Below are 26,549 nucleotides of genomic sequence, written 5' to 3'. Positions count from 1 at the left end.
AATCTGAACATTTGTTTTTGCATTAAACACAAATGTCTTTTCAGATACAACTCATTAAAAATGCATTCAGCAACCAAACAGCTTGTGTTAAATATTATATTTTTCAGAAACACAGTGGTTTGAGGAAGTAAACTGCATGAAATTTTGACCCACATTAGAGGTCATCCTGATGTTTCTGTAAACATCTGATGGTTATTATGGATGCTATTGGACTGTGCATCATTTTAATTAGAATTAACACTTTCATCTTGGCTATGAATACATGTAAGATCAGCTTTAAAATATTTAACATGTGGGAATACAGTCAAGCTGTCATAGCCAAATTAAGACATTTTACATACATAGCAAGTATTATATAATAAGTAGATTCCAAATAACTAAGTATTCATTGTTAACATTTGGAGTAAAACCCTTCTGTGCACATATTCCCACGTCCTCTGGGAATTTATGCAAACTTTGATCATTATCCCTTTGAAGTAACTCTTCTTTAAAGAGAGACATTTCAAGTGCAGTCTTCAACTCTGTTAGATGTTTTACTGGAAAGGTAGGAGACATTTTGCATAATTTATTCTGCACTTAGGAAGCATATCCTGGTGAAAGCACATCGCAAAGGATAAGTCTCAAATATCCATCTTTATCTCTTTGGGGTGCTTATTCTGTGGGTTACACAGAAATTAGAGATTGAAAGATCATCCTTGTAAGGTCATCATCCTGTCTTCATCACAAAGTTGATTATTTTACAATGTTCACCATTGTTAAAACAAGCATAGAAGATGTTTAATGGATGCCTCTTCTTCCAACATAACCTTGGATGCAATTCCAATTTTCCCTTACATTCCATTGTTGAAATATAAAATCATGTCTTTGAAATTTCCAACATGCACCCATATTGTATGAGTGTTTACTCTGTGTACACAATCATGCTTCACATGGCAACATTCGCTCACACTGAAGTAAAAAGGGCAGGTCTTCCTCGTGCGGCATTCTGCATGCCCAGAAGAGTTTATTAATTAGATCCCACAGAGTTTTGATTTAAAAGAAAAAATCCCAAGAGAATACCTCATCTTCTTATCCAGATGGAAGGTTAGGGATTTTTTTTTTTTAAGTTGGAGCAGTAGCTCAAGATCTTCTTGAGCAGAGTTTACATGATGTCTGCATAGGAAAAGCTGGAATTATTTATTTTTCACATTATTATATACCACCCTTCCTCCAAGGAGCTCATGGTGATAAATCTGAAGCTTGCAATACATGGAGGGGGGGGGGGGCTTGAAATCATATTATCAGCATAATCTTGAACTCTAAGTAAACAACTTTTAGGAGCCTGCATATTTTCTAGCCACCTCACCTAAATCAGACAGAGATTAAGGGCCCAATGCTATTGGGTGCAGCACGATGCTGAGTGTTGTAAGAGTGCTCTAAGGCTGTTTCCTGTTGCCCTTGACACTCAGTGCCAGTGGAGACGTCAGCGCCAGTTGGTGCTGGGTCTCTGCACCAAGATGACGTATCACTGGAATGGTCAGTGGTAAGTTTCCCTGCCAATCGGCAGAGAGGCTTTTCAGGGTGGGGGGAAGGTGGGGGTGGGTGGAACTGGGCAGAGGGTGGGTGAATGGAGGGGACAGTCAGGCCCAGGAGGGGGCAGGAACATAAGCCTCCTCATATGCCCCTCCTGTGCCCAGAAGCTCAACACAGGCCTCCTTGGTTCTATGCTTGCTAAATAGCAGGCACAGATCCAAAGAGACCCATTGCCAACTGTGGGGCTTGAAATGGGGTAAGGGAGACTCTAACGGCTGCCCCAGCCTCGTAGTATACCATGGTGGCTATTTGGGTGGCACTGGGGCAGCTTAGGATTGGGCTGCCCATGAAGTAGAAGTAAAAAAATTACACACTTATCCTTGTTTGCATTACCAAGTGAACCAATTTCCTATTAATAAATTTATTTTTGGTAAGTGCAAGTCACTTGTCTTTAGTCTTAAGGCATTCTTGCCTATTATGTGACTGACACATTCTAGTCTTTAAAGCTACAGAAAAAGGAAATAATTTTACATGTGAAGGTTACAATGTGAAACCTTTAATGATAATAAATGAGATTTAGATCAATGTGCCCAGAGTACAGAGCAGTGCTTACTGAAGTGGAGATAGGTCCTAGTTGTCATTGTTTGTTATTTTAGTGAGAATTAACCTGGACATAGCATACCTAGCAAGGCCTGCTGATCCTGTATTATGAATCAGGGTGTTGTAGAAATGATTGACAGCACGATCCTATCCATGTCTACTCAGAAGTGATTTGCACTGCGTTCACGTGAAAAGTACAAACAAAAAGTCTTGCTGGTTTCCTCAGGTAAGTAGCAGCGCTGTGCTGACCAGGCACTGAAAAAAACTTAAAAAAAACAAACTCATGGCCCCCAAAATTTCCAGATTTCAGAACAGTCCTGATAACAGATAAACCAAGATTAAGAGGGCCTAACTAGAAACTCAAATTCATGAAATGAAATAAACTTCTATACAAATAAACCTGAGCCTATAACTTCATTTTTGTCCTTGACTCCAAACCAGAATAGAAAACTTAAACACAAAAAGTAGTTAACTGGTTAACTTAAACTTAAATACAAAAAGTTCTTCTATACCAGTAGTTAACTGGGGCAGAAACAGAGGCCTCCTCAAGATAAGGGAATGTTTGTTCCCTTACCTCGGAGCCCCATTGTGGCTGCACCTGTGCTGGAAAGTTGGATAGGATTGGGCTCTAAAGTACTAAAGTATTTTGTTTGTAAGAACTTTTAAAGGAAAAAAAGATCACACACGAACATTTATTATTATTATTATTATTATCATCAACAACAACAACTTTATTTTTACCCCGCCTTTCTCCCCGAAGGGACTCAAGGCAGCTTACAACAGGTTAAAACAGATTAAAAACATAATTTAAAACAAATAAAAACATATTAACACATATCATAAAAACAGCAGTCAGATAAAAAAAATAGGTAAAAAGAGCATAGAGCAGCAGCAAATCATAAAAGAATCAGGCCTGTAAAAAATATTAAAAGATGTTAAAAAGGCCGAGAACTCAGAAGGCTTGTTTAAATAGAAGGGTCTTCAGGCCTCGCCGAAAGGTCTCAAGAGAGGGAGCCATTCTTAAGTCAGGGAGAAGGGAGTTCCATAGCGTTGGTGCCACTACTGAGAAGGCCCTATTTCTTGCCGCCACCCCACGTACTTCTCTAGGTGGCAGAACTTGTAAAAAGGCCTTCTCTGATGACCTAAGAGGAGGAGCCGGATTGTATGGGAGTAGGCGATCTCTAAGATACCCTGGCCCAGAGCAGTATAGGGCTTTAAAGGTCAAAACCAGCACCTTGAATTGGGCCCGGAAATGAATGTGCAGCCAATGTAGCCCCCGGAGAAGCGGGCTGACAGAGTCAAACTGCCTAGCTCCAGTGACCACACGGGCCACCGCATTCTGCACTAGTTGCAGTTTCCAAACTGTCTTCAAGTGCAGCCCCACATAGACCGCGTTACAGTAATTTAACCTCGATGTCACCGAGGCATGGATCACCGTGGCCAGGTCTGCACAATCCAAGTATGGCTGCAGCTGGTGCACCAACCGAAGCTGAGTGAAGGTCCCCCTAGCCACAGCCGCTACCTGGGAATCCAGGAGCAGCTGTGAGTCCAGGTGGACCCCCAAGCTGCGGACCTGCTCCTTCAGAGGGAGTGCAACCCCATTCAGCGCAAGCTGATAGTCCAGCACCTGCATAGAGGATTTCCGAAACAGGAAAGCCTCTGTCTTATCTGGATTTAATTTCAGCTTGTTATCCCCCATCCAGATCCTCACTGTCTCCAGATAGTACGCCAGGCCCTCAACCGCCACCCTGGAGTCTGGAGAAAAAGAGAGATAGAGCTGGGTGTCATCGGCATATTGATGGCACCCCATTCCAAACCCCCGGTGACCTCTCCCAGCAGTTTCATGTAGATGTTAAATAGCATGGGGGACAGAATTGAACCCCGTGGCACCCCGCACCTCAAGGGCCAGCACCACCATCTGGGACCGATCCTCCAAGTAGGAGCAGAACCACCACAAAACAGTGCCTCCAACTCCCAACTCAACCAATCAGCCCAGAAGGATACCATGGTCGATGGTATTGAAAGCCGTTGAGAGGTCCAGCAGGACCAACAGGGACACACTCCCCCTGTCCAGTCCCCGGCGTTGGTCATCCACCAAGGCGACCAAGGAGGTTTCCGACTCAAAGCCCGGCCTGAAGCCAGATTGAAAAGGATCCAGATAATCCGCTTCATCCAAGACCCTCTGGAGTTGGGACGCCACCACCCGCTCAATTAGCTTGCCCAGAAACGGGATGTTGGAGACTGGCCGGTAGTTATCTAACACAGTGGAATCCAGGGAAGGCTTCTTCAGGAGGGGGCGAACCACTGCCCATTTCAAAGCGAGTGGTAATGTCCCCTCCATCAAGGAAGAGTTGACCACCCTCCCCGTCCACTCAGCCAGTCCACCCTGGGCAGCTCTTATCAGCCAAGCTGGGCAAGGGTCAAGCAGGCAGGCTGATGGCCTCACACTCCAAAGGAGTCTGTCCACATCCTCAGGCTGTACAAGCTGAAAAGAATCCCACAACACTGGACAAGCAGTTGCCAAGGGGACATCGTCAGACATAGTCAATGTGGCATCCAAGTTGTGACGAATACGATCAATTTTATCTGCAAAATGTTGCGCAAACACATCACAGCAGCTGACCATGTAAAAAAATTTAATATTTTTTCCTCTCAAATTGCTATCTTTGGTTTGGATCCCAATTTAAATTTCTGCTCATGATAACTACTTCTGTTCTCTGTAGGAAGCAGTAAGCTAGGATTCAAGCCAATGCATTTATTTTATGCTACAAGCAAGAGTGTGATGTTATCCTACAAGAAATAAATTTAAACAAGTTCAATACTAATTCAAAGTGCCTGAACTAGATCCTGACCCATGTTTCTGTCTGAGCTGGAAAAGTGAAAAGTTTTGATGAATGGGAATAGTGATGTTTAAAAGTTTGATTCCCTGTCATCACATAGGTGATGGTGTTGTTATAGGAAACTTACAGACTTTGTGCATATGTGATGTCATTAAAAAATTATACCATTTTTGGCCCAAAAAATGTTTGCTATAAAAATAGTTCAAGTGATTATGAGAGATGGAGTCCTTTGCACATCATAGTTAATATTGTTAAATGAGCCAAGGCAATATCTGAGAAGGGAAAAAGAAATTGTTAGTGAGAAATTTGTAGGTAAATGCAAAAAAAATTACCCCAAACTTGAAAAGTCTTGAAACCATCATTTCTATTTTGTCTGCACTTTTCAAAGTTTCCTTTTATGCTCTTCTCCTTCCACTAAAAATTCACAAATAAGCATTCAGTTTCCTTACTCCATAGGAAGGAAACTGTGGATGCAAGCCACAGTGCTTCTGTCATTCCTGAAAAAAAAACCCATGCTAATATACATATATTTTTTCAAGCACTTTAATGTGCTTTCTGCATGTACATGGCCGGTGCAAAAATATGTTGCTGACTGCACATTTAAATACATCTGTTTTCACAAACATGGAAAGCATAGAATTTGTAGACATGTTTGTAACTTATAAAAAATTATTTTCAGAGCAAGGGAGCAGGAAGTGTCCAGAACTATACATTTTTTCTAACCAAAGTATATGCAGTTAAAGAAAGAACAATGATCAGTGTTGGGAAAACCCAGAGGGGCTTGACTCGAGTAGAGTCACTGAGTCACCACCCCCCACAACTTGACCTGAAAAAAGTCCTAATGGGGGCACTTTCCAAGTCTTTGAATCACCCTTTAGTGACTCTAGCCGATGAGTCACACACCCCCTTTAAAGAGCCCACTGAGGGAAAAATGGGGCTGCTGCAGGTTAGTGTGTGTGTTGGAGTTCTCTTTACTCACTCCCCTGCTGCCCCTGCCCATATGTAAACAGAGCGGAAGGGGGTAAGAGGGACTGCAAGAGAGTGGGAACAGAAGCGGTGAGAGGAGGGTCACACACAGCAGCTGCGAGGCTTACCAGGGCAACCTGATCCCTGCAGCTCTACTCAGACGTAGTCCCACTTCAACCAGTCATTCAATGGGGCTTGCTCCCCCAAATCACAACAGAGCCAAGAAACCACAAGGTTGGAAAACTGAATTGGGCAAAAGAGTTTTCTCCTGCTTCCCTGGGCTTCTGCAGACCACTGTAAGGCAAGAACCTCCTTGGGCTCTGCCTCTTGCTCTCCCTCAGCCAATAAAAATATTAGAATGCCCATAGTTTGTCCAATGATCATTGGTTCCTTCCTTCCTAACAGAGATGGGGAAAAAGAGCTCACTCCCCCCCTTCCGTCTAATTCATTAATCCTTCATTACCTCCCGGCTGGAACTCCCTGATGCTTGCTGGTCAGAATGATGGCCTCATGAGGTTTTTCATGCTGCGGAAACCGTAAGCAAGCACCCCAAGACACAGGCAGACTTGAGTCAACATGCATGGGGACAAGTGCCAAGTCAGGAGGGCCCTGACTCGAGTCTTTTTCAGAGTCTTCCATGGGTGCAACTCATGAGCAGCCGAGTCACTGAAAAACATGCATTTTCGCAACTCACATCTGAGTCACTTGACTTGAGTTCCCAACATTGGCAATGATTTTATGGAAATATAAAGTGAAGGACATTACATTGTTGTATCCCAGGAAATCCCAGGAAAAATACACATATAGAAATATTTTCAACAGATGTAGCTGATTTGCCTAAAACAAATACTTCTTAGTACTTAATATTTTGTTAAACTGTAAAAGAGTTAAAGTACTTCTAAAAAATCATATGTCAAAAATTGAATCCAGCATGGCAAAAACAACAAGATCCATTCATTAACACTTAAAGATGCTAACCTAAGAACATTCAGTTATACTGATGAAATCTGCAGCTATGCTGCACAATCTAGTGTTTGAACATGGTAAGGAAGGACAATAAGAGCCTAATCCTGAGCTCAGTGCTCTGGCTTTCTGCCAGAGCGCACTGCTGCAAATGTGCCGTAAGACATGCCTGCGAGTTTTACTGCTGGGCCAGTGCCCGTCCTCCACTGTTTGGAGGTCTCACAGACTGCCGAGCTGTGGCACAGTAAGCGGGGGCGGGGAGGGGGGCGGGGAGGAGGTGTTCCAGGAAGGGGGGAGGCAGGTGGAGAACGAAGAGAGGGCGGGGAGGTACTTAATTATATAGTACTTGATTATATTACTAGGGCTCAGTGCCCTACAGGAACGCATTTACCTTATCGCTGCCCTTTTGGTCAATGGTAAACTGAGTGGCCCCATTGTAGGACTGCTTCCCTTACCCGGGAGGAGGGGATAGAAGTCCCCTTCTCCCAAGGTGCCACCCGCGGTAGCCCAAGGCGCACAGGATCCGGCGGCAGCCATTTTCAGTGCAGCCAAAGCTGCGCGCCCCAGGCAGCTCAGAATTGGGCTGTAAGTTATATTAAATGTGGGAAACTTGGGTATGATAACATTGAGTCAAATGCAAAAAGAATCCAAAAACCCTGGTAATAAGTTTCTCTTAGAGATTGTTTGGTAAGCTACCATGTTGAACTTGGTAGAACATGGACTACTGAGATACAAATAGTATCTGATTATTTTCAGAAATTATTTCAGACATTTTCTGACGTTATCAGACACATCTGATTCAAAACATTTTAACTTACTCTTTTTCTAAGCACTGAAATATTCTCATTAACTTTCAAATATGTACGCATTTTCTTGAAACCATGAAATGAAATATAAAGCCATAACAGCAAGTGATTTGGAAAACAGGACTGTACTTTATAAACCACTACTTAACACTAAATATTGATTTTTTTAAAATCAGTGCGCCATAAAAACAACCTTTAGCAAATAATAACTCAATTAATCAAAAACAGAACTTAGAGAAAACTGGTACACTAGGCAGTTATGATTATGTTGACTTTTATAGGTAATATGGATTTCTGTAGCTGATCGTTAACTTTTTGAGAATAGCTGCCAAACAGCACTCTTTCAAGTTAATTGGAGGTCCAAAAACGTAAAGGGACAAATTTAATATACATCAATGTCTGGGCAAACACAACTGCCCTGAGCGTCCCTGTGCCAGGATAGGCTTGAAACAAACATGGCACCATGGTGGAACAGAAAGTTCCGCTCATGGGGGAGGGCTTTTTCTGAACCCCGGATCTGGCGTGTGGGCTGGGGTTTGGAGAGCCCTGCACTAGATTGTAGTAAACTTCCCTCCAGCATCTGTTTCTTGGGGTTCCTTCCAATGTTAATTTTTATGATGCAGATGTGCAGTAGACTGACTGGCTTCTGAATAATGTCAGGTTCAAGATCGCATTTGAGACTTGTCTTGTAACTGGCAACTAAATGACAACTCAGATAAGATGCTGCTGTTTGGGTTCAGGAGAAAAGAGATGGTTCCCAGAAAGATGTTCTCTTTCACCTGGGTAACCTAGCCTGATATCTGCTGCTGCTCCACTGCATATTTTTTTTCATGACTTTACACAGAATTTTCAGCCTCTGTATAGCATGGCAATTGATTACTTATATACAGTGCTGACAAGTACCGTATTTTTCGCTCCATAAGACGCACCTGACCATAAGACGCACCTAGTTTTTAGAGGAGAAAAACAAGGAAAAAAATATTCTGAACCAAATAGTGTAATAAAATATTTAATAAACTATAACAGAATAACATTTGAACCATGTAAAGTGAACAGCAGTCAACAGTGGCATTAAGAACCATTATCACTGTCATTAACAAATGGAGAGACTTAAAGGTTTGAGCACTCTAGTTTTCTGGAAACACCAAGAACTCATCATCGCTAGAGTCAGAATTTATGAAGCTCACAAAAGCAGGTGCACACAAATAGGGGATCACATTATCTTTCTGCTACAATGGTGTTCTGCCAAATTCCAATCCAATGGGCCTCGTGCCCGCTTAAGGTTGATCAGTCCCCCTTGTGCAACTCACCAGTGCAGCAAGCAAAAATGAGTCCAGTTCCAGTCCACAGATGCCAAGTAAATCAGTCCCATCATTCAGAGTTACCAAATCAGAGTCCAGAGCCAATAAGCCAAATTACAGTCCAAGGTCAGGTTCCAGGTAGGTCAGTCAAATCCATCAGGGTATCCAAGTCCAGTCATAATCCACAGTCAGATTCCAAATTCAATAAACCCAGTCAGTCTCCTCCCCTACTTCCAACCTGCACTCCTTCAAAACCCACAAACCCTTTCTGCCTCTGGTACTCCTTATATCCCTGAGGGCCCTATTGCCTTCCAGTGGCTACAGCTGTGCAGCACACTCTGCTGGATGCCCAGGCCTTACCCTTAAAGGGGCCACTGCTGACACCACATCTACCTCCTCACCAGATCTTCCTGGATTCCAATACAAGGGGGGGGGGGAGCAGATCTCTATACTGACCAGTGCAAAAACAGGGTAAAGGTGTGGGGGAGGTAAGATCTTTGTATAGGCATCACAGCAAGACCAGTGCAAAACCCCTTGCACACAGAACCAACAGATGGAAGTGGGGGGGGGGGGTGCAGATCTCCATACATACCAGTGCAAAAGCAGGGGAAAAGTGTGGGGGAGGTAAGATCTCTGTATAGGCATCACAGCAAGATCATTGCAAAACCCCTTGCACACAGAACCAACAGATGGAAGTGGGGGGGGGGTGCAGATCTCCATACATACCAGTGCAAAAGCAGGGGAAAAGTGTGGGGCAGGTAAGATCTCTGTATAGACATCACAGCAAGACCATTGCAAAACCCCTTGCACACAGAACCAACAGATGGAAGTGGGGGGGGCGCAGATCTCCATACATAGCAGTGCAAAAGCAGGGGAAAAGTGTGGGGCAGGTAAGATCTCTGTATAGGCATCACAGCAAGACCATTGCAAAACCCCTTGCACACAGAACCAACAGATGGAAGTGGGGGGGGGGTGCAGATCTCCATACATACCAGTGCAAAAGCAGGGGAAAGGTAAGTCAGCCCCAGTAGAGCCAATGGGGCTCACTCCCAGGGATGAGTGGACAGGAGAAAAGCCTGCCAGCGCCTCCTCTCCCAGGGAGGAGCCCGTCTCAGTCCCTGGGCTCCCTGGACTCACTCCCTAGGCTCGCTCCCTGGGCTCACAAGCCTGCCAGGGGCTCACTCCTAGGGATGCGTGGACAGGAGAGAAGCCCACAATTGACTCATTTCGCCTGGAGATGGACTGGTAGCTCGAGGATCGACTTAATGAGCACCCCTGCTCTAGGGGCTTGCTCAGCAAGACTGCCATCCCACCCACGCTTTCCTGGGAGTGAGCCCCAGTGACTCTGAGACTTACTTCTGAGTAGACATGTGGGCTTTCTCAGCGAGCCTGCCATCCCCCCCTTTCCTGGGAGTGAGTCCCAGTGACTCTGAGACTTACTTCTGAGTAGACACATGGGCTTTCGCAGCGAGCCTGCCATCCCACCCACCCACCCCCCCCCCCGCTTTCCTGGGAGTGAACCCCAGTGACTCTGAGACTTACTTCTGAGTAGACACGCGGGCTTGCTCAGCAAGACTGCCACCCCACCCATGCTTTCCTGGGAAGCGGAGCCGAGCAGAGCGGGCAGGGGGCGGGGCCAGGGGCGGAGGTTTTTTTTTTTTTTTTTTTTGCAGTATTCACTCCATAAGATGCACACACTTTCCCCCCCACTTTTTTGGGGGGGGGAAGTGCGTCTTATAGAGCGAAAAATATGGTAAATCAGAAGGTTTGAGCTGTTCGCTGAGCGTGTTCATTTTATAAAACAGTCTGTGAAAAAAGTGCTACAGTTAATCCTGCAACTGCCATCAGAATCATTCACACATGTAAGGCCCACACATGTACTTCATTTAAAAGATATAGCAAATATAGCACCAAGCTAAGGGTTCATTCAAAGACGAACAGATGTATGAAAATGTAATTCACCTTTAAGAATAATTTATAAAACCACTTATCCCTACAGCAAGCCAAACTGAGGAAGCACTAAAACAGTCATCTTATAAAATGATCTGGTTAAACACTAATTATTCACCCCCTGAGCAACTAAATAAAAATACTTGTTTAAATTATTTTAGTTACTCCTACAGTTCATTATACTTCTGCACAGGTACTTGTTCAACAGCAGGCTATGTACTCATACTGAATATACACAGTCAGAAAGTATGAGAGAAAATAAATAAACTCTCTGTTTCTGTCTCTCTTCATAATTACACAAGCTGGTCCATGATCCAGCTTGGATCAAATACTGGATCAGAATGATGACATGTTCAAAGAGGGCGTGCCTCTCATTTTGTTTTTATTTAGAGCAGGGGTCTCCAAACCCCGACCCAGGGGCCAGGTGCGGCCTGCAGTGAGCCTCTATCCAGCCTGTGGCCAACCTCTTGTCCCCTCAAAGCCTCTGGCTCACTTGACCGAACATGATTGGAGCTGTGCTCTGGTTGCATCTGGAGCGTGTTCTAAGGGCCAGAGAGACTGAATGAATGAGCCCATTCCTTCATTTATTCACTCATCTAAGTTCCATCTCTGATTTATTTATATAAATTTTATATTTACATTTTTTTCTGGCCCTCTATACCGTGCCAGATATTTGATGTGGCCTTCTGGCCAAAATGTTTGGAGACCCCTGATTTAGAGTTTGGGAATTGAGAGAATGGGAATACAGAGAGATCTGACTTGAATGTCCACATGTCCATATGCCAAGTACCAGAAATTGTTTCCTTTTTGCATTTTCTGAGCTGTACAAAGCACTGGGAATCAAATGGTACTAGATTGTTTGAACAGATTTAATGCTGTTCACAGGACAAATTACAATATTTTGGCTTTCTGGAAGTGTGGTGAAAGCATGGTCTATCACATGTTGTCACTCTTCAGGCAATTTAATTCTACTTGAACCCTTGGCATGCTGACTGGATGAAAAAGCCCCAAGCTAGATATAGTGGACTGAGGGCGCAATCCTAACCCCTTATGTCAGTACTTTCCAGCACTGGCATAGCGGTGCCAATGGGACGTGTGCTGTATCCTGCAGTTGGGTGTCACTCATGGAGGCCTCCTCAAAGTAAGGGAATGTTTGTTTCCTTACCTCAGAGCTGCATTGCCCTTATGTCAGTGCTGGAAAACACTGACATAAGGGGTTAGAATTGCGCCCAAAATCCACTAGATCAGCAACATAACTTTCCAGTCAACAACAACAACAACAAAATAAACTCCTGTCATCCACTACATTCAACAATAATCCTCCATCTGAAAGAAATTACATTTCACTATTTTAATCCATCAAGGGAAGTTATCCACTAGAACAGGGGTGCCCAAACCCCGGCCCTGGGGCCACTTGCGGCCCTCGAGGCCTTTCAATGCGGCCCTCAGGGAGCCCCCAGTCTCCAATGAGCTTCTGGCCCTCTGAAGATTTGTTGGAGCCCGCTCTGGCCCGAAGCAACTGATCTCAGTGTGAGGGTGACTGTTTGACCTCTCATGTGAGCTATGGGATGAAGGCTACCTACACTGCTTGCTGTTTCACCTCTGTGATGCAGTAGCGGCAGCAAAGGAAAGGCCAGCCTTGCTTTGTGCAAGGCCTTTTATAGGCCTTGAGTTATTGCAAGACCGTCATTCATTCATATAAGTTCCATCTCAAAAATATTCATTTATGCAAATTTATTCAAATTTGAAATGTAAATTAATTCTTTTTTCCCCTGGCCCCTGACACAGTGTCAGAGAGCTGATGTGGCCCTCCTGCCAAAAACTTTGGACACCCCTGCACTAGAAGTAAAAATAAATTCCATTTTGCACCATTATCAAGCAGCATCATTGATTTCAACCAGCACAGAAATGAACTAAGGCTGCTATCCTATACACATTTGCTGGGGAGTAAATTCCATTGAATTCAATGGGACTTACTTCTGAATAACCATGCATAATAGAATTGTATATTCATATTGTATACAATACACAGTTCTCCAGTCTTTTTTACATACTATTGCAAATATAGGAATAATTCTATAAAGTTTCACAGTGAAAAAGATATTTTATGTGCAAACACAGTAACAACTATTACCAGACAAATATACAGCACTGACTTTCTTCCAGCAAATGCCTGAGGTGCACAGTCTACCTGTTTCCTAGTTTTTCAACTGAAATTATTGGAATTCTTTTCTAGCAAATAAATATTCCTCCCAACTTACACAACATACATTATTGCAAAGAACTAGTGCAGGCTTTATATATTACATTGTGTCTCACTTATGTATTATTTCCAAATTCTGTGGGCACACAGCAGTCAATCTTTCTTTTCCATTGAATTCAGCACATATATTGCACTCCTAATCACATGGTATTAATGCAGCATCTTAAATTCCTTATTTCCTGAATAAAACACTCTGCTTTACCTGTGATTTTCTTACAAGCCAACAAACTTCTTCCCCCCAAACATATGCTTTGCACATTCTCTGTCACACACAATCCTAAACTGAATATATCCGGAGCAGCATCCAACAATGGAATAGATCAGCGATTTTCAACTGGTGTGCCATGGCACATTGGTGTGCTGTGAATGGTTCACAGATGCGCCATGGGAGTTTGGGGGAGGGTCACTTATTAGTAAGGCCATTGGAGGATAAGAGCCTCCCCCCCCATCAGCAGCATGGTGTGCCTTGTCAATTGGCAAAAAACTCATGGTGTGCCTTGACAATTTTAGTGCCATGAGATGCAAAAAGTTGAAAATCACTGGAATAGATCATGAGCTCAATTCAACTTCAATTAGAAACCAATGGAAGTTTGCCGTTCAGTTCAGTGAAAGCTGGACTACAACCCATGTGGTTAAACGGAACACGAACATTGCACTGGACTGGAAATATGAACAGTTTTCTTACCATGACAGGAACCTTCCACTTCTTCATACCCAACACTGCAGATGCATCGTCCTAGTGGCACAAGCCAATCCCCATCTGCTCCACAATATAATTTTGGAGTGTCCCGCTCCTCAGCACTCTTCACACAGGAACCTCGTACTTCCACTAAAGAGGAAGAATCAACCCTTGGAATGGTATCAGGAAACGTAGCCAAGTTCCGAACAGTGGAAGGGCACTTTTTGTAGTAAACACGGACAGAGACCAAAGCAATGCATGCACCAATGTCTTGAAAAGCAAGGAAAAATCCTTTCCTGTTTATTGGTCCCACCTCACGAACTTCTGTGTTCAGCTTAAGGATGCGATCACCCAAATCCATCTGAGTAAAACTCTCATCAGCTGCAATAGTATCAATTTTACTGTATTGGTTTGGCTTGAATTTAATTCCATGGGATTCATCTGATTCCAGGTAGTAGAGGTTAAATGTTTCTTTGCATGCTCCCAGTACCCACGGAATGCTATTGCAGTCCCTCAGGGTAAACTTCATTTCCACATAAATTTTCTGGGCTGCATCCCGGGAGATCCAATTGGTACGAAGCCAGTTGTTTTGGTTTGGTTCTATGACATTACATACCTGGTAGGTGTGGATGGGGCGATTATATTCATCCATTTCTGTTATGGCATCCCACTGAAATGGAAGTACATTAAATGAGAAAAAAACCTTGACATATCATGCACAAATTACAGAAACACATAACTGAATTAATAACAATCAAAAATTGATAGCAGTGTGGAAATCTACACTTTAAAGCGTCAAAGGCTTGAGTGACAGTGGGAGATAGTGAGCACAAGGCATCCTAATAATTAATTCTTTATTTGAAGGAAGTATGAACTCAAGATATAGTTGAGCCAGGCATGCTACTGTGTGTTAACATTCAGCTGTCTTCATAAAGCCATTCTGCCTGAATCTTAAGATACTGATTACAGCAGCGTTTCCCAAACTGTGGGTCACAAGCCAATTTTTGGTGGGTCATGAAAAGTTTCTGAAATATATTTTTTAAACTTTGCAAGCATCCTTGCCCAGTTCAAAGAAGAAAATCACAGCAGTAGGAAATCTGGATGGAGTGACTGCTCTCATGACTGGAATGCTAACTGGTGATATGATATCATCTTCATACCCCCAAATTAAAAAGTCACATTGTCTGATTTTCTCTAATAATTGGCATGCTGTAGATCACGTGTGAACCCAGTTTCAGCCTTTTCTATGGCCTGGAAGTCCCTAATGCACATCTTGCTCTGTTGTTCAGCCTTCCAGGTACCCTAGAATGATGAACAGTTTGGGGGAACAGTTCTTGAAGTCTGTTTCTAGGGAGAGTCTAGCAAATGTCTACACACATGCTATATGTAAGGTCTCTAGCAGTCTTGGGAGCACAGGACCCTGTTTATTATTAATTAATAAATACTTATGAATAAATAAAAATATTATTTCTTTCTAGATCTCTTTTTTGTCTAGTAAAGCTATGTGGGTCACAATAGATGATTGTTCTAAAGAGTGGGTCCCAGTGTTGGGTCACATTCTGAGTAAAGTTAATGTGAGCACAAATTCCCTTGAAAAAGAAAACAGCATCTCACTCATGCAAAGGGACCTTGCCTGAACACAATGCTCCTTCTATTCTCAGAGGTGTGAGTGGAAGTGTTTCTCCGGATATGACTAGGTGGCAGTTTGTGGGCAGGGGGATAGTTCAGGTTAGAGAGGGGGAGGGCAGGGGCTGGTTGGAGAGGGTGGATCTCAGTGGCAAAAGCGCATGTCAAATCTTATCCCCCATTTTTAAATCTATCCAGTTCTTTTCTCTCCTCTGATTTAGGCCAGCTATTTAGCTAGCACGGGTCCAAGGAGACCCATAGATAGTCAGAAGGACTATACAGAGGTAAGTAAAATATTTTTTACTTATCTCTCCTTGGCCTTCTGGTTGCCCGCCCCCCCCCCAACCTTTGGATACAGGGCTCACTCTCATCGCACTGCATCGTGTACAGTGGTGGGGAATAGAATCAGTCTGTTAATACTATAGTGATGCAGGGGCTGGTTATTGAATAGTAAAGTTTACACAGAATAAATAAAAAGTCATGATACGTGTAAGAAATTTTTAAAGGTCTTGAAACATGATGCACGAGCTGACTTTTGTATACAAATCTTATTTCAAAATCTGAAAGCTAACAGTCCAATTCCTTAGGCATGGATGAAACTTTTACTCTATGTATAAGGAAAATGAAAAAAAGACCTTATCCACATCTTATCTCAATAATGGTTTGAAGATCTTTCACTTCCATAAAAATAAAACGCTTTATTCAAGGGCAAGAAGTTATCATGAAGGTTTGACTTCCACAGTCTCATGCAGAGTCTCAGATCTCTAAATTACTGTCCAATTCCACCCCCCACCATTGGAGCCAATGCAGCGAGGCTGGTGGAGCATGTGCTGCATCTAATGGGGGAAGACAATTGGATAATCAGTAGTTGGATCAGCAGTAAACCACTGGTAGGTGGGTCAGAGTCCAATCCTATCCCACTTCCCCACACTGGTGCAACCGCAATGCAACCCTAGGGTAAAGGAACAAATGTTCCCTAACCTTGAGGAGGTCTCTGTGACTGCCTCCCCACCACAGGATGCAGTGCACACCCCATTGGCATGGCTGCACTGGCACTGGAAAATTGGATAGGATTTGGTCCTCATTTGCCTACAACTCTTCTCAGACCCATGCCATTTTGCTGGAGTATGTCCAAGTAGAAAAAAGGGTGGAGATAGCTTGGAAAAGAGGGGATAAGATCTGGCACATGCTAGTGCTGCCAGGTTCCACCGCTCCCTCCACTCTCCTCTCCACCCTGGACCTACCTCTGATCTTCACTGAAAGTCCCCTTGCCCTCCTCTCTCCTAACCCACAACATGCCTTCATTGCCAATTTACCAGTGCCAATGGAGGCCCTCTGGAGCTGCTACTGTGTGTGCTGCACCACTGCCCTTTGCAGCAGCAGCCCAGCAGCACACAATGGTGGCATCACCATAAAGGCTAGTTTTAAAAAACATGAGTTCCAGCAGTGCAAGGGTCCAATAGGATTGGGACCTTAGTCATATAATATTGCCTCGGTTCTCCTTGAAGTTAGGTACAGAAAGATCTCAGGAAGCGTCCCTGCTCTTGAAGCAAGGCAAAATGGTTTTGGACTCATTTTCACAGGAGTGCCCTTCATTGGATAGAAAGGCAGGATATAAATTCTACAAATAAATAAATATTACTATGTGCTCTTTCAAGCCTGTAGCCCAATGGTTCCCAAACTGTGAGCCATGGCTTCCCAAGGACCCATGGAAACCAGCCAAAGGAGCTGCAGAATCCTTGCAAAACACTTGCCATCTTATACAGTATATAGGCGTGTAGCCCTAATGGGGAGCTGCAGCCAAATGACCCATTATGTCAAGGAAGCCATCTGTCGAAAAAAGTTTGAGAAGCAGTGCCATAGCCCATCCAAGTTTCTTATTTTCCCATTTTTATACCAAGGAGCTAAGGGACCATAATGTACATGGTTCTTTCTCTCCTTTTAACCTTACAATAACCTTGTGAGGTAGGTTAGGCTGAGAAATAGTGACTGGCCCAAGGTCACCCAGGAAGCTTTGTAGCTGAGCCAGAACTTGAACCTGAAACTTCCAGGTCTAAGTCAAACACCAGACCCATTACACCAACCCAGCTAAGTGGAGCCAACTAACAACTCAATCCTATCCCCCTCCCCCCTTTGGTGCAGCTGCTCCCTTCTACTCTCTAGGAATTGCAAACCCAAGAGGCAAGCTGAAGGCAGTCTCTAGCAAGGTAAAACTTCCCAAACCAAGAGACAATCGAAGAAGAAGAAAACATGCTTTCACTTGATTCCTAGAGGCAATGTTATGCTATATGCCCCAGGCCTGTAGAGAATTTACAGGCTGGATAGAGCAAGGCCCTGATGTCTTGGCCTGCATACAGTGTAGCATCATGGGAGTGGCTGATGCAATACCTGGTCACCAGATTTGTCACCAGATGGTAAGTCATAGGATCACCAGACTGTAGCTCGCCTCTGATTGGCCAGTGCCAGTATATACTGCAGCCTGTGCAAGCTGCGTTGTGGGAGATGTTATGTGGATTGTCTGCGGGAAGCTACGTCGGTGTGGATCGTGATCAGAGTGTGGAGAAGGAGAGCTATCTGTGCTGTTGCTTGCTAAACTGCCTATTGAACTGTAAATATTGTACATATCTTCAAGTAAAGGACAACTGGTGGTGGAGCACTGCCGTGTGTCTCGTTATTTACCGGGAGTACTTGCCTGACCTTGAGTCTCTGAAGCTGCGGTGTCGGTTACGTACTGCAGCAGGCAACAAGCTTAGAGGAGGAGCCAGTGGCCAACAGGCTTCTTGAAACTGCACTAAAGTTATGCAACTGCAGTAACTAAATAGGGGAGATGTAGTATTTGCCAATAAGCTCTTGATCATTGGAAGGCCTACTTGATGCAGGCCAGATGTGGCTGTCATCCCCACTAGTTCTCTCAAGCTTAACAGTTGAAAGCAAACATGCCTCTCCAATCAATGACAGGAAAAGGGAAAAACCCTATTATGTATGTATTTATAGAGGATGACAGCAAATGCAGTAAAATGGAACTTATTATGTTTACTCTTACCACTCATATGAAACCAGAGTCTCCAAATGAGTACACTGTTTTACCCTAAAGAGAAAACCACTAACAGTATGCACGTGATCTAAGAGGCATTAGATTTTGTGTGGCCTTTGAGGTAGGCAATAGATGTGTGGCATTCTGTCTGTATATTTATTGATATACCGCAAACTTGAACATCTGTTCCTAAATACCACTTAAACTATCAGAATTGTTCTCCTTACTGCAATAAAACTTTATAATGTCTTTTATTAACTTTTACCGCTTTTCATATTTGCAATAGAGGTAATCTGAGGAAAATGGAATACAAGTCGTTTGCATGCATTTTTCCATACTCAACAGTCATCAAAGTAAGGCTTGAGAAACATGTAGTGCAACCTGTGTTTCATGTAGCATCCTTGCTAAAGCACTCATTATTAGCAGCTTTTTAAATGTTCAGGTACTCCACATTTATTCAACTAATAATCAGCGTTCACCTTTTGCTATCAGGGGTTTGCAATCTTTAAAAGTGTAGCTGCTTATATTTAACACAGGACCCAATCTTATCCAATTTTCCAGCACCAATGCAGTCATGCCAACAGGTTGCACTCTGCATCCTGTGGGGGGAGGGGGTGCATTCACAGTGGTCTCTTCAAGGTAAGGGAATGATTGTTCCCTTATCTCAGGGCTTCACTGTGGCTGCGTCAGCATTGCAAAGTTGGATGGGACTGGGCCCACAATGTCTGAAACATGCCATCCATTTCATAAAAGTTAAATCAAACTAGGCAGACAATTTACGGACCTACAATTGTGTGAGAGTAATTTAAATACTAAAATACATTATTTGGTCTCAAAGATAAGCAGATCAGTTTCAAAACAGTAGAGAAAATGTGCTTTGCTTAAGAAAGGTGGGCAGTCTGATTTATAGAAAATCATCCAACCTTTATACTTCATCTTTGAAGACTAATTCTGATTATCCCTCTTTGTTCTATGGCAGTAGTTCTCAAACTTTTACACCGGGACCCACTCTCTAGACTGAGAATCTGTCAGGATCCACCGGAAGTGATGTCATGACCGGAAGTGACATCATCAAGCAGGAAGAGTTTTAACAATCCTAGGCTGCAATCCTACCCACACTTACCCAGGAGTAAGTCCAATTGACTATCATTGTTAAAATCATATACATAGTAGCTTGTTAAAAGTACAGGTCTGTAACATTTCCCCAAATGCAGTCACATACCATGGTAACATCAAGTCTAATCTATTGAAAATAAAATAGTGAAATGAATGGGGACCCACCCGAAATTGGCTCGTGATCCACCTAGTGGGTCCCGAACCACAGTTTGAAAAACACTGTTCTATGGTATATGCTTTTAGGGTAGCTGGAGATGGCACATTAGTGAGACACTTCACCCTTATGAATAAACCGTAGAAGCAGGCACAATTTAAACTTTTACTGGAATGGTAATAGGTTCCTCAATAATATTATGATTGCATAGTCTGTGTCAGAATGTTAAGGCAAGATGATGTCATCAAACCACTATTAACAAGCATATGTGTTAAGGTGTTTTCAACTCAGAATCTAAATATGGATCTTTACAGACGTTTTCCTGACATTGGCAGTTGGGCAAAGTATTGGGAAAATCTATTGGGAAATACTATTATTATTATCTAGAAAGGACAACAAACTTGTTCAAGACATATTTGTCTATTATCACATGGAACTCCATGGGAACAGTGATTATTATCACCTGGAATTATCATAGGAACAATGGTTGGCCTAGGTACATATGTAGTCCTATAGATGTCTAACCAATTCCCATGATAACTGTTTAACTTATGTATCTGCTGAGAAATATACAATGTATCCAATGTTTGATATTCACACATGACAATACATTCATGAAGGAAAAGAGAGAGAGGCACAATGTTGAAAATGCCGTGTTAAGCCTACAGCAAAGAAAGATAAAACATAGAACCAAATATTTAAGAGACTGTCATCACAATCCTATCCCCCTCCATAGGATTGTGTTGGAAGTTCACTGAAGGTATATATTTTGCATTTTCTGAGCTGCACAAAGCACTGGGAATCAAATTGTACTAGATTGTTAGAACAGATTTAATGCTATTCACAGGACAAATTACAATATTTTGACTTTCTGGAAGTGTGGTGCTGGAAAGTACTGACATAAGGGTTTAGGATTGTGCCCAGCATTGCTTTGTGTGTTGCTTTAAAAAAATTCTAATATGCTACATCTGACATTCAAAAACTATTTCCAATAATAATTGGCTTGACTGCTTCCCTGGACTAATTGTTCCCTCCTCCTCCCCCCCCCCCAAGGCTCGATGGTGTGTTTCAGGTTTTGCTTAGTCTTAATTTTTTTTTAACATTTTAGTATTTAACTGTAAAATTAATGTTTTAATGCCTTGTTTTGATGTTTTCCCCCATTAATTGTTATGTTGCATTGTACATTTATTATGGAGTTTTGTAAGCTGCCTTGGGCATTTGCTTTGCAAGGCTCTTTTTGATTTGTTTAATCAAACAAAAAGTTTGATTAAAAAGGCACTTTCTTTTTATTAAAAAGTAGAGTTAGAACATAGTAATAGTAATGATTGAGATCTGAATGGCTGAACCACTGTACATTGTCTTGCTGCAGGGAATTACTTTTAAAGCCAACAGTTACAAAGTGATTCCTTCTCCTTAAAAAGAAAAATGGTTTAAACCATCACCCTCCTAATACGATAGTTTCCATGAAACTACTTAAATATTCACTTTGAATGGTTTCAGCTTCAAAAATTAGAGCTTTGAATCCTGCTCCTAGCCATTTAGTTAAAGTGCAAATCCTCTTGCTTCAGGAGGCAAGTAAGGATTCTGCATTTCTATTATGCCTAATTTCAAAGAAAAAAATAATGGTGGGGTGGGATGATTTATAATATGTCAATAATTTCTATTACATTCATAGCAGAAATTAAACTCCCCAAGTTTTTCTTATACAGAGATTTCTTCCTGGTCTGGAGGCAATGGTAGGATACTACCATATATTAAAAAGGATTAGGTATCCATCGTTCAATTTGTTTTCTTAAAATTAATATATTTTTGGGTGCAATCCTAACCCACTTTCCAGCACTGACATAAGGGCAATGCAGCTACAAGGTAAGGGAACAAATATACCCTTACTTTGAGGAGGCTTCCACGGGCACCACCCATCTGCAGGATGCACCACCCATCCCATTGGCACAGCTATGCCAGTGCTGGAAAATGTGGGCCTTAATTAGATAACAAAAACAAATCTAATGACGAATGTCATCTACTTTAATATATGACATTCTGCTGGTAGCCTACTTCTAAAATCAGATGGTTCTCTTTATGTCTGTATATAGTCACTTTAATAAAAATAGGTAATAGAAGAGATCAATATTTATTGTGCAAGTGATTATAGTGAAATAGCTTAAGTTGTTTTTTTGTCCTTCTGTTGACTTTGGGTGCAAGCCCTGTAGTCTTCCTCCTCTCTGTATCAAAACAAATGGAGAAGTCTTCTGAAGCAGAGAATTATGACAGCCACAGAGGAAAACTACATTTTAAAGGAGTTGGGAAAAATTATAATAGTAGCATTGCAAGCCACATTTTATCAACTTTTGCACCAAGGCTGTCTCACTAATAATAAAGTTTCAAAGACAAATCACTTTAGGAAAGATTGCAATCACAAGAAAGCCAGCAACAGGCAAAATTCTCCTCCAAGCTAAATAAAGAATCTTCACTGTTGTAATGGAAATCAGTATTTCAATGTGTGAAAGAATAAATAAGAAGAAAAATGTCAGGCTAGTATCCAAAGCTACTATTTGCAGGAATTTTGCATTGTTATCTGTTACATTGCAAAGGATTTGTTTCCCCTGCAAGACTTCACTAGCATTTAACAATTAAATAAATAGCAATATAAATGGCAAAGATTGATTACCTTCCACTAGTGCTGTTCTAAACATTTTTACAGTCTGTGACTATTAAAAGTAAATGCAATACAGGCGACCCTTATTATCTGCTGATTCAGTACCCACAGATTTCTCCATCCATGGGTTCAGAACTTGCAGGGGACAGCTCACCTGGACCCTATGAATGCAACCGGAGCTGTGCTCCAGTTGTGTTCACAGGGTGTTCTGCCAGCAGCCTCTGTGGGTCTCAGAATGCCTAAAAATCAACCATGGTGTCCTTCTGGGTTGGCTGGCTGAGTTGGGGCTTGGAGGCACTGTCTTGTAGTGGTTCCGCTCCTTTCTGGCTGACAGATCCCAGAAGGTGGTGCTGGGGGATGCTTGTGCAACAATGTGCTGCTGTATTGCCATCACTGCCCGGAATGCCTCCAAAGGGGCTGCTTACACGGTGTGTTGTGGCACCTGCAGTACTTACCTGTACTGCCCCCCTGCAGCTTCATGGGCTGGCTGCTTTAGTGTCACCACTATGGGTGGCCAGAGAATTGCAGCTACCAGCAAAGCAAGGATTAGGTAACTTAGGCTGCAATCCTATCCACATTTACTGGGAGTATGCCCATTGACTATAGTGGGACTTACTTCTGAGTAGACATGCATCGGATTGGGCTGACAATGGACTAATAGAACACCACTTGGTCATACGGCTTGACTCTTTTATCTGAGCAACTGGCTGGCTGACCTTCAGTCCCAACACGGATTTAAATGGGTAAGAGGAAAAAGCATTGAGTAGTACTGAAGTAGCCAAGTTTTGGATTTCACTTGTGGTTAAAAATGGATGTAAATATGTTTCTATTTTTATAGCAGGGCCAAAATAACAATAGTGCAAAGCAGTTTCATTTAAATTTTAAATTTTCAGGTGTAATTCAAACTAAGGCAAACACACTGAAGAAGCAAAATTAAAGTTAATAAGAAGGTTAAAGTAACACATTCCTCATTTTGCAAACACATTAAAAGTTGTGTGCGAAACGTCCGATCTGTGCTTGTGATCGCGCTTGAAATGGCAACACCATGAGAAGAATTGGAAATTTCTGAGCTCTGAAAGGACTAGTTCAAAGTGCTAGGCTTGCGCTGTTGCAAATTAAAGGCACTTCTGAGTCATGTCATCATCAGTGTTATTTCTGCTGTTCAGCAAATGTACATTATAGTTTGTAATTCCAATCACCTTCCCAATGTACAAAGTAATTCACAGTTTCTTATTCTTATACTCTGGGAAACCAACACACTCTTTTGATCTTACAAAAGGGTAACCAAGTCTAAGATTTGCGCATCTGCTGCAGGACTGGCTCAACTTGGTCCACTGCCCGCTGCTTTCACTGAGAACACATGTGTGCCCACACATGTACACCCCCTTCCAAAAATAAAAGCTTCTTACCTCACTGTGCTTTATCCTTTATGGGGTTTAAAGTTTAAGGGAACATGTCCCTTTGAACATTAAATATTGCATGAGAATGGAGCCAGGGGTGGGGGTAGCAAAGTACTCCTTCCTTGTACAACATTTAAAATGTAAAGGGATGTATTCCCTTTAAACTCTGCAGAGGATGGAGTGCAGGGATAAAAATGGATAATGCAATTCTTGCTTCTTTTTAGTTACAGGGGATCAAAGTGGGCTGCAGAGGTCTGGAGGCAGTGGCAGACTTATGGTGAAGGACACCCTGAATCTGCCACCCCTTTGCTTCCCCTGCCATCCACAACTGATGAAAGTGCATATGGTAGCTTCATGCTGGGCCACCCACATTCTGCTGAGTAACTATTTGGACTCTATAACTAAAGCAATATAGTCTACATATTTCTATTCTGTTTTTGAGCAACCTGAATTAAACTTCTGATCAAACAAACCTGAGTTCCAGCAAAGTACTTTGATTGCCATATGGAAGAAGGGAGAAATTTTTACTCAGCTGCCTCTGAAAGTAGAACTAGATCCAAACTGCAAAAGAAGAGATGCAAATTGGATATCAGGAAAAAATTCCTGATGGTAAGGACAGTTCGGCAGTGTAACAGATTGCCCAGGGACATGGTGGGTTCTCTCTCACCAGAAATCTTCAAGCAGAGTTTTGACAAGCACCTGCTGGAGATGGTCTAGGAGGAATTCCTGCTGGAGGCAGGGGTTGGACTAGATGACCTTACAGGCACCTTCCAACTCTGTTTCTATTGTCACAGATCTGCAGCAAGAAAACAGAGGCACTGTGAAATTATTGGCACAGGCAGAGTTCTGATGAAATAAATGCAAGTAATTTGAGGTCTGTTTTTCTTCCATCTTTTGCATGGGGAAGCATCCCAAAGGCAGGGTCAGAACTATTATTTAAACATGATGTGAAACTTCTGCTGAAACATCAGATCTGACGTTTATTGGTCTGCATGGGAAACTTGTATATAAACGCAGCTGAAGTCAGCACTATTTTGTCCTTCGCTTAAATACAGCATGAATTTTTTATGAATCGAAGGGTAGTAGGCTGAAAGATTCACAACAAGGTGAAACATTTTGAATGAAATGCTCAATTTATTAGCATCACTTCTACGTTTAAATCAACTGCTGTTTCCTGAGTTTGAATGTAACTGTGGCTCAAAGATCCTCCCACCTTATGAGGGATTCAGCAATGGAACAATTGATTCTGAGTGTTGTGGAACTTGTTTTCTTTGAAGAGGTAGAGAAAAAAAAGTGAGAGACAGGGAATTGTCAGATATATTCTAGCTGTTTGATATACGGATGCAGCCGAAGTGGATTAAACACTTGAGACCCATTCCAACATTATGGTCAAATTAACTTCAAATTAACTAGCCCTTTTACAGAGGGCTAACTCATAGATGTTACTGCTTATAGAGGTGGCTGTTTGAAACAGAACTATGTGGTCACAGCTCCACCCAATAAGCTACTTATAGGAGTGGCATCACTTTTAATTTTGGATTTTTTTTATATATAAAAAATAATCTCCTGAATAAAAGAAGTTGCCCTGGTTGAGTTAGTTGCCCAGGTTGTATGGAAGGAGCCAGTCAGTAATGGAATAGGCTTTAGACCTGTAGCTCCATTTCAAGCAGCTGCTGCTAGGAATATCTGGACAGTCACTGCCAATCGCTAAACACAGGGACAAGCAGAACCCCTCTCCCTGTGTGCCACAGAGCCTTACCGCCAGGTAAGGGAATGAATGTGCCCTTACCGAGAGAAGACCTCTGCAACTGCCCCCTTATGGGATGCAGCAGTACCCATTCTGGCATTGCTGCATCAGGGAGGGGGGAATAGATATGATCGGTGTCTGAGTTAAAGTGCATCTCAGGCACTCACCTTAGGTTGGGACAATCTTTAGACAAAGCAATCAGGGTTTGATTGCAGGGCTTGATTGAAATACATGCTTGGCTAGGATCCAGTGTAAGAGCAAAAATTACCCTTTGCATTAGAAATAAGAAGACTTATTTCATTTCTCTGCCACCTCCCCCTCCCCCTCACAAACAACATGAGGCCAGGCACATTTGGGAAAGAATGGACCACTTTATTAATAAACAGAACAAGTGGTAAGCACTGTGTCTTTTTTAAGGATACTTCTCTGTGATCAGAGGTGTGTACTGTGTCTTTTTTAAGGATAGCGTGAGCACCTATCCTGGAAGAGAAAGGGTCCTTCTTTTTTTCCCTTCGGTGTTACCACACTGGCTTAAACATGGGGTCGCCACAAAGTAACCAAGCTCTGGAGTCAAGGCAGTCAAATTGTTCAGCATATGTCAACCCAGACAGCTTTCGAGATAAGACTTCATGATCCAAGTCTGATGGAGTCACAGTCCACATGTGCAAGCCAGACAGTCTCTTGAGATAAGACCAAGACCCAGAGTGCATGTCAGACCTCCAATCCTAAACCTGTTCTGCAACGTTCCTTCCAGTGTGGCCACCTGCCTAATCTCACCAGCTGTAACAGTCCAGGATAGGCAAAAAAAAATTTCCCTAACCTTGGCCAATCAATTGAAGAGTAAAGAATTTCTATCTGTCCTCAAAAATGGCCATCTACTCTCCAATTGCCCTATCAGGTGAGTGGATTAGGTCCACCATGCAGCCCAGTGTTGGA

At 42.6% G+C, this 26,549-nt stretch overlaps 1 protein-coding gene across 2 annotated transcripts in view; it reads right to left on the bottom strand.

Moving 5' to 3' along the window:
• EPHA6 (EPH receptor A6) overlaps positions 1-26,549 on the bottom strand; it is a 499,677-nt gene that overhangs the window by 366,604 nt on the left and 106,524 nt on the right. For both annotated transcript variants that reach the window (XM_066619606.1, XM_066619607.1), the window contains exon 3: positions 13,887-14,550. In XM_066619606.1, the coding sequence (XP_066475703.1) occupies positions 13,887-14,550 (664 nt within the window). The remainder of the gene's footprint in view (positions 1-13,886; positions 14,551-26,549) is intronic.

The sequence above is a fragment of the Tiliqua scincoides genome, chromosome 3 (assembly GCF_035046505.1).
Source record: "Tiliqua scincoides isolate rTilSci1 chromosome 3, rTilSci1.hap2, whole genome shotgun sequence".
NCBI lineage: Eukaryota > Metazoa > Chordata > Lepidosauria > Squamata > Scincidae > Tiliqua > Tiliqua scincoides.
Note: the sequence above shows the minus strand (reverse complement) of the source record. Positions and strands in the feature narration are given on the sequence as shown.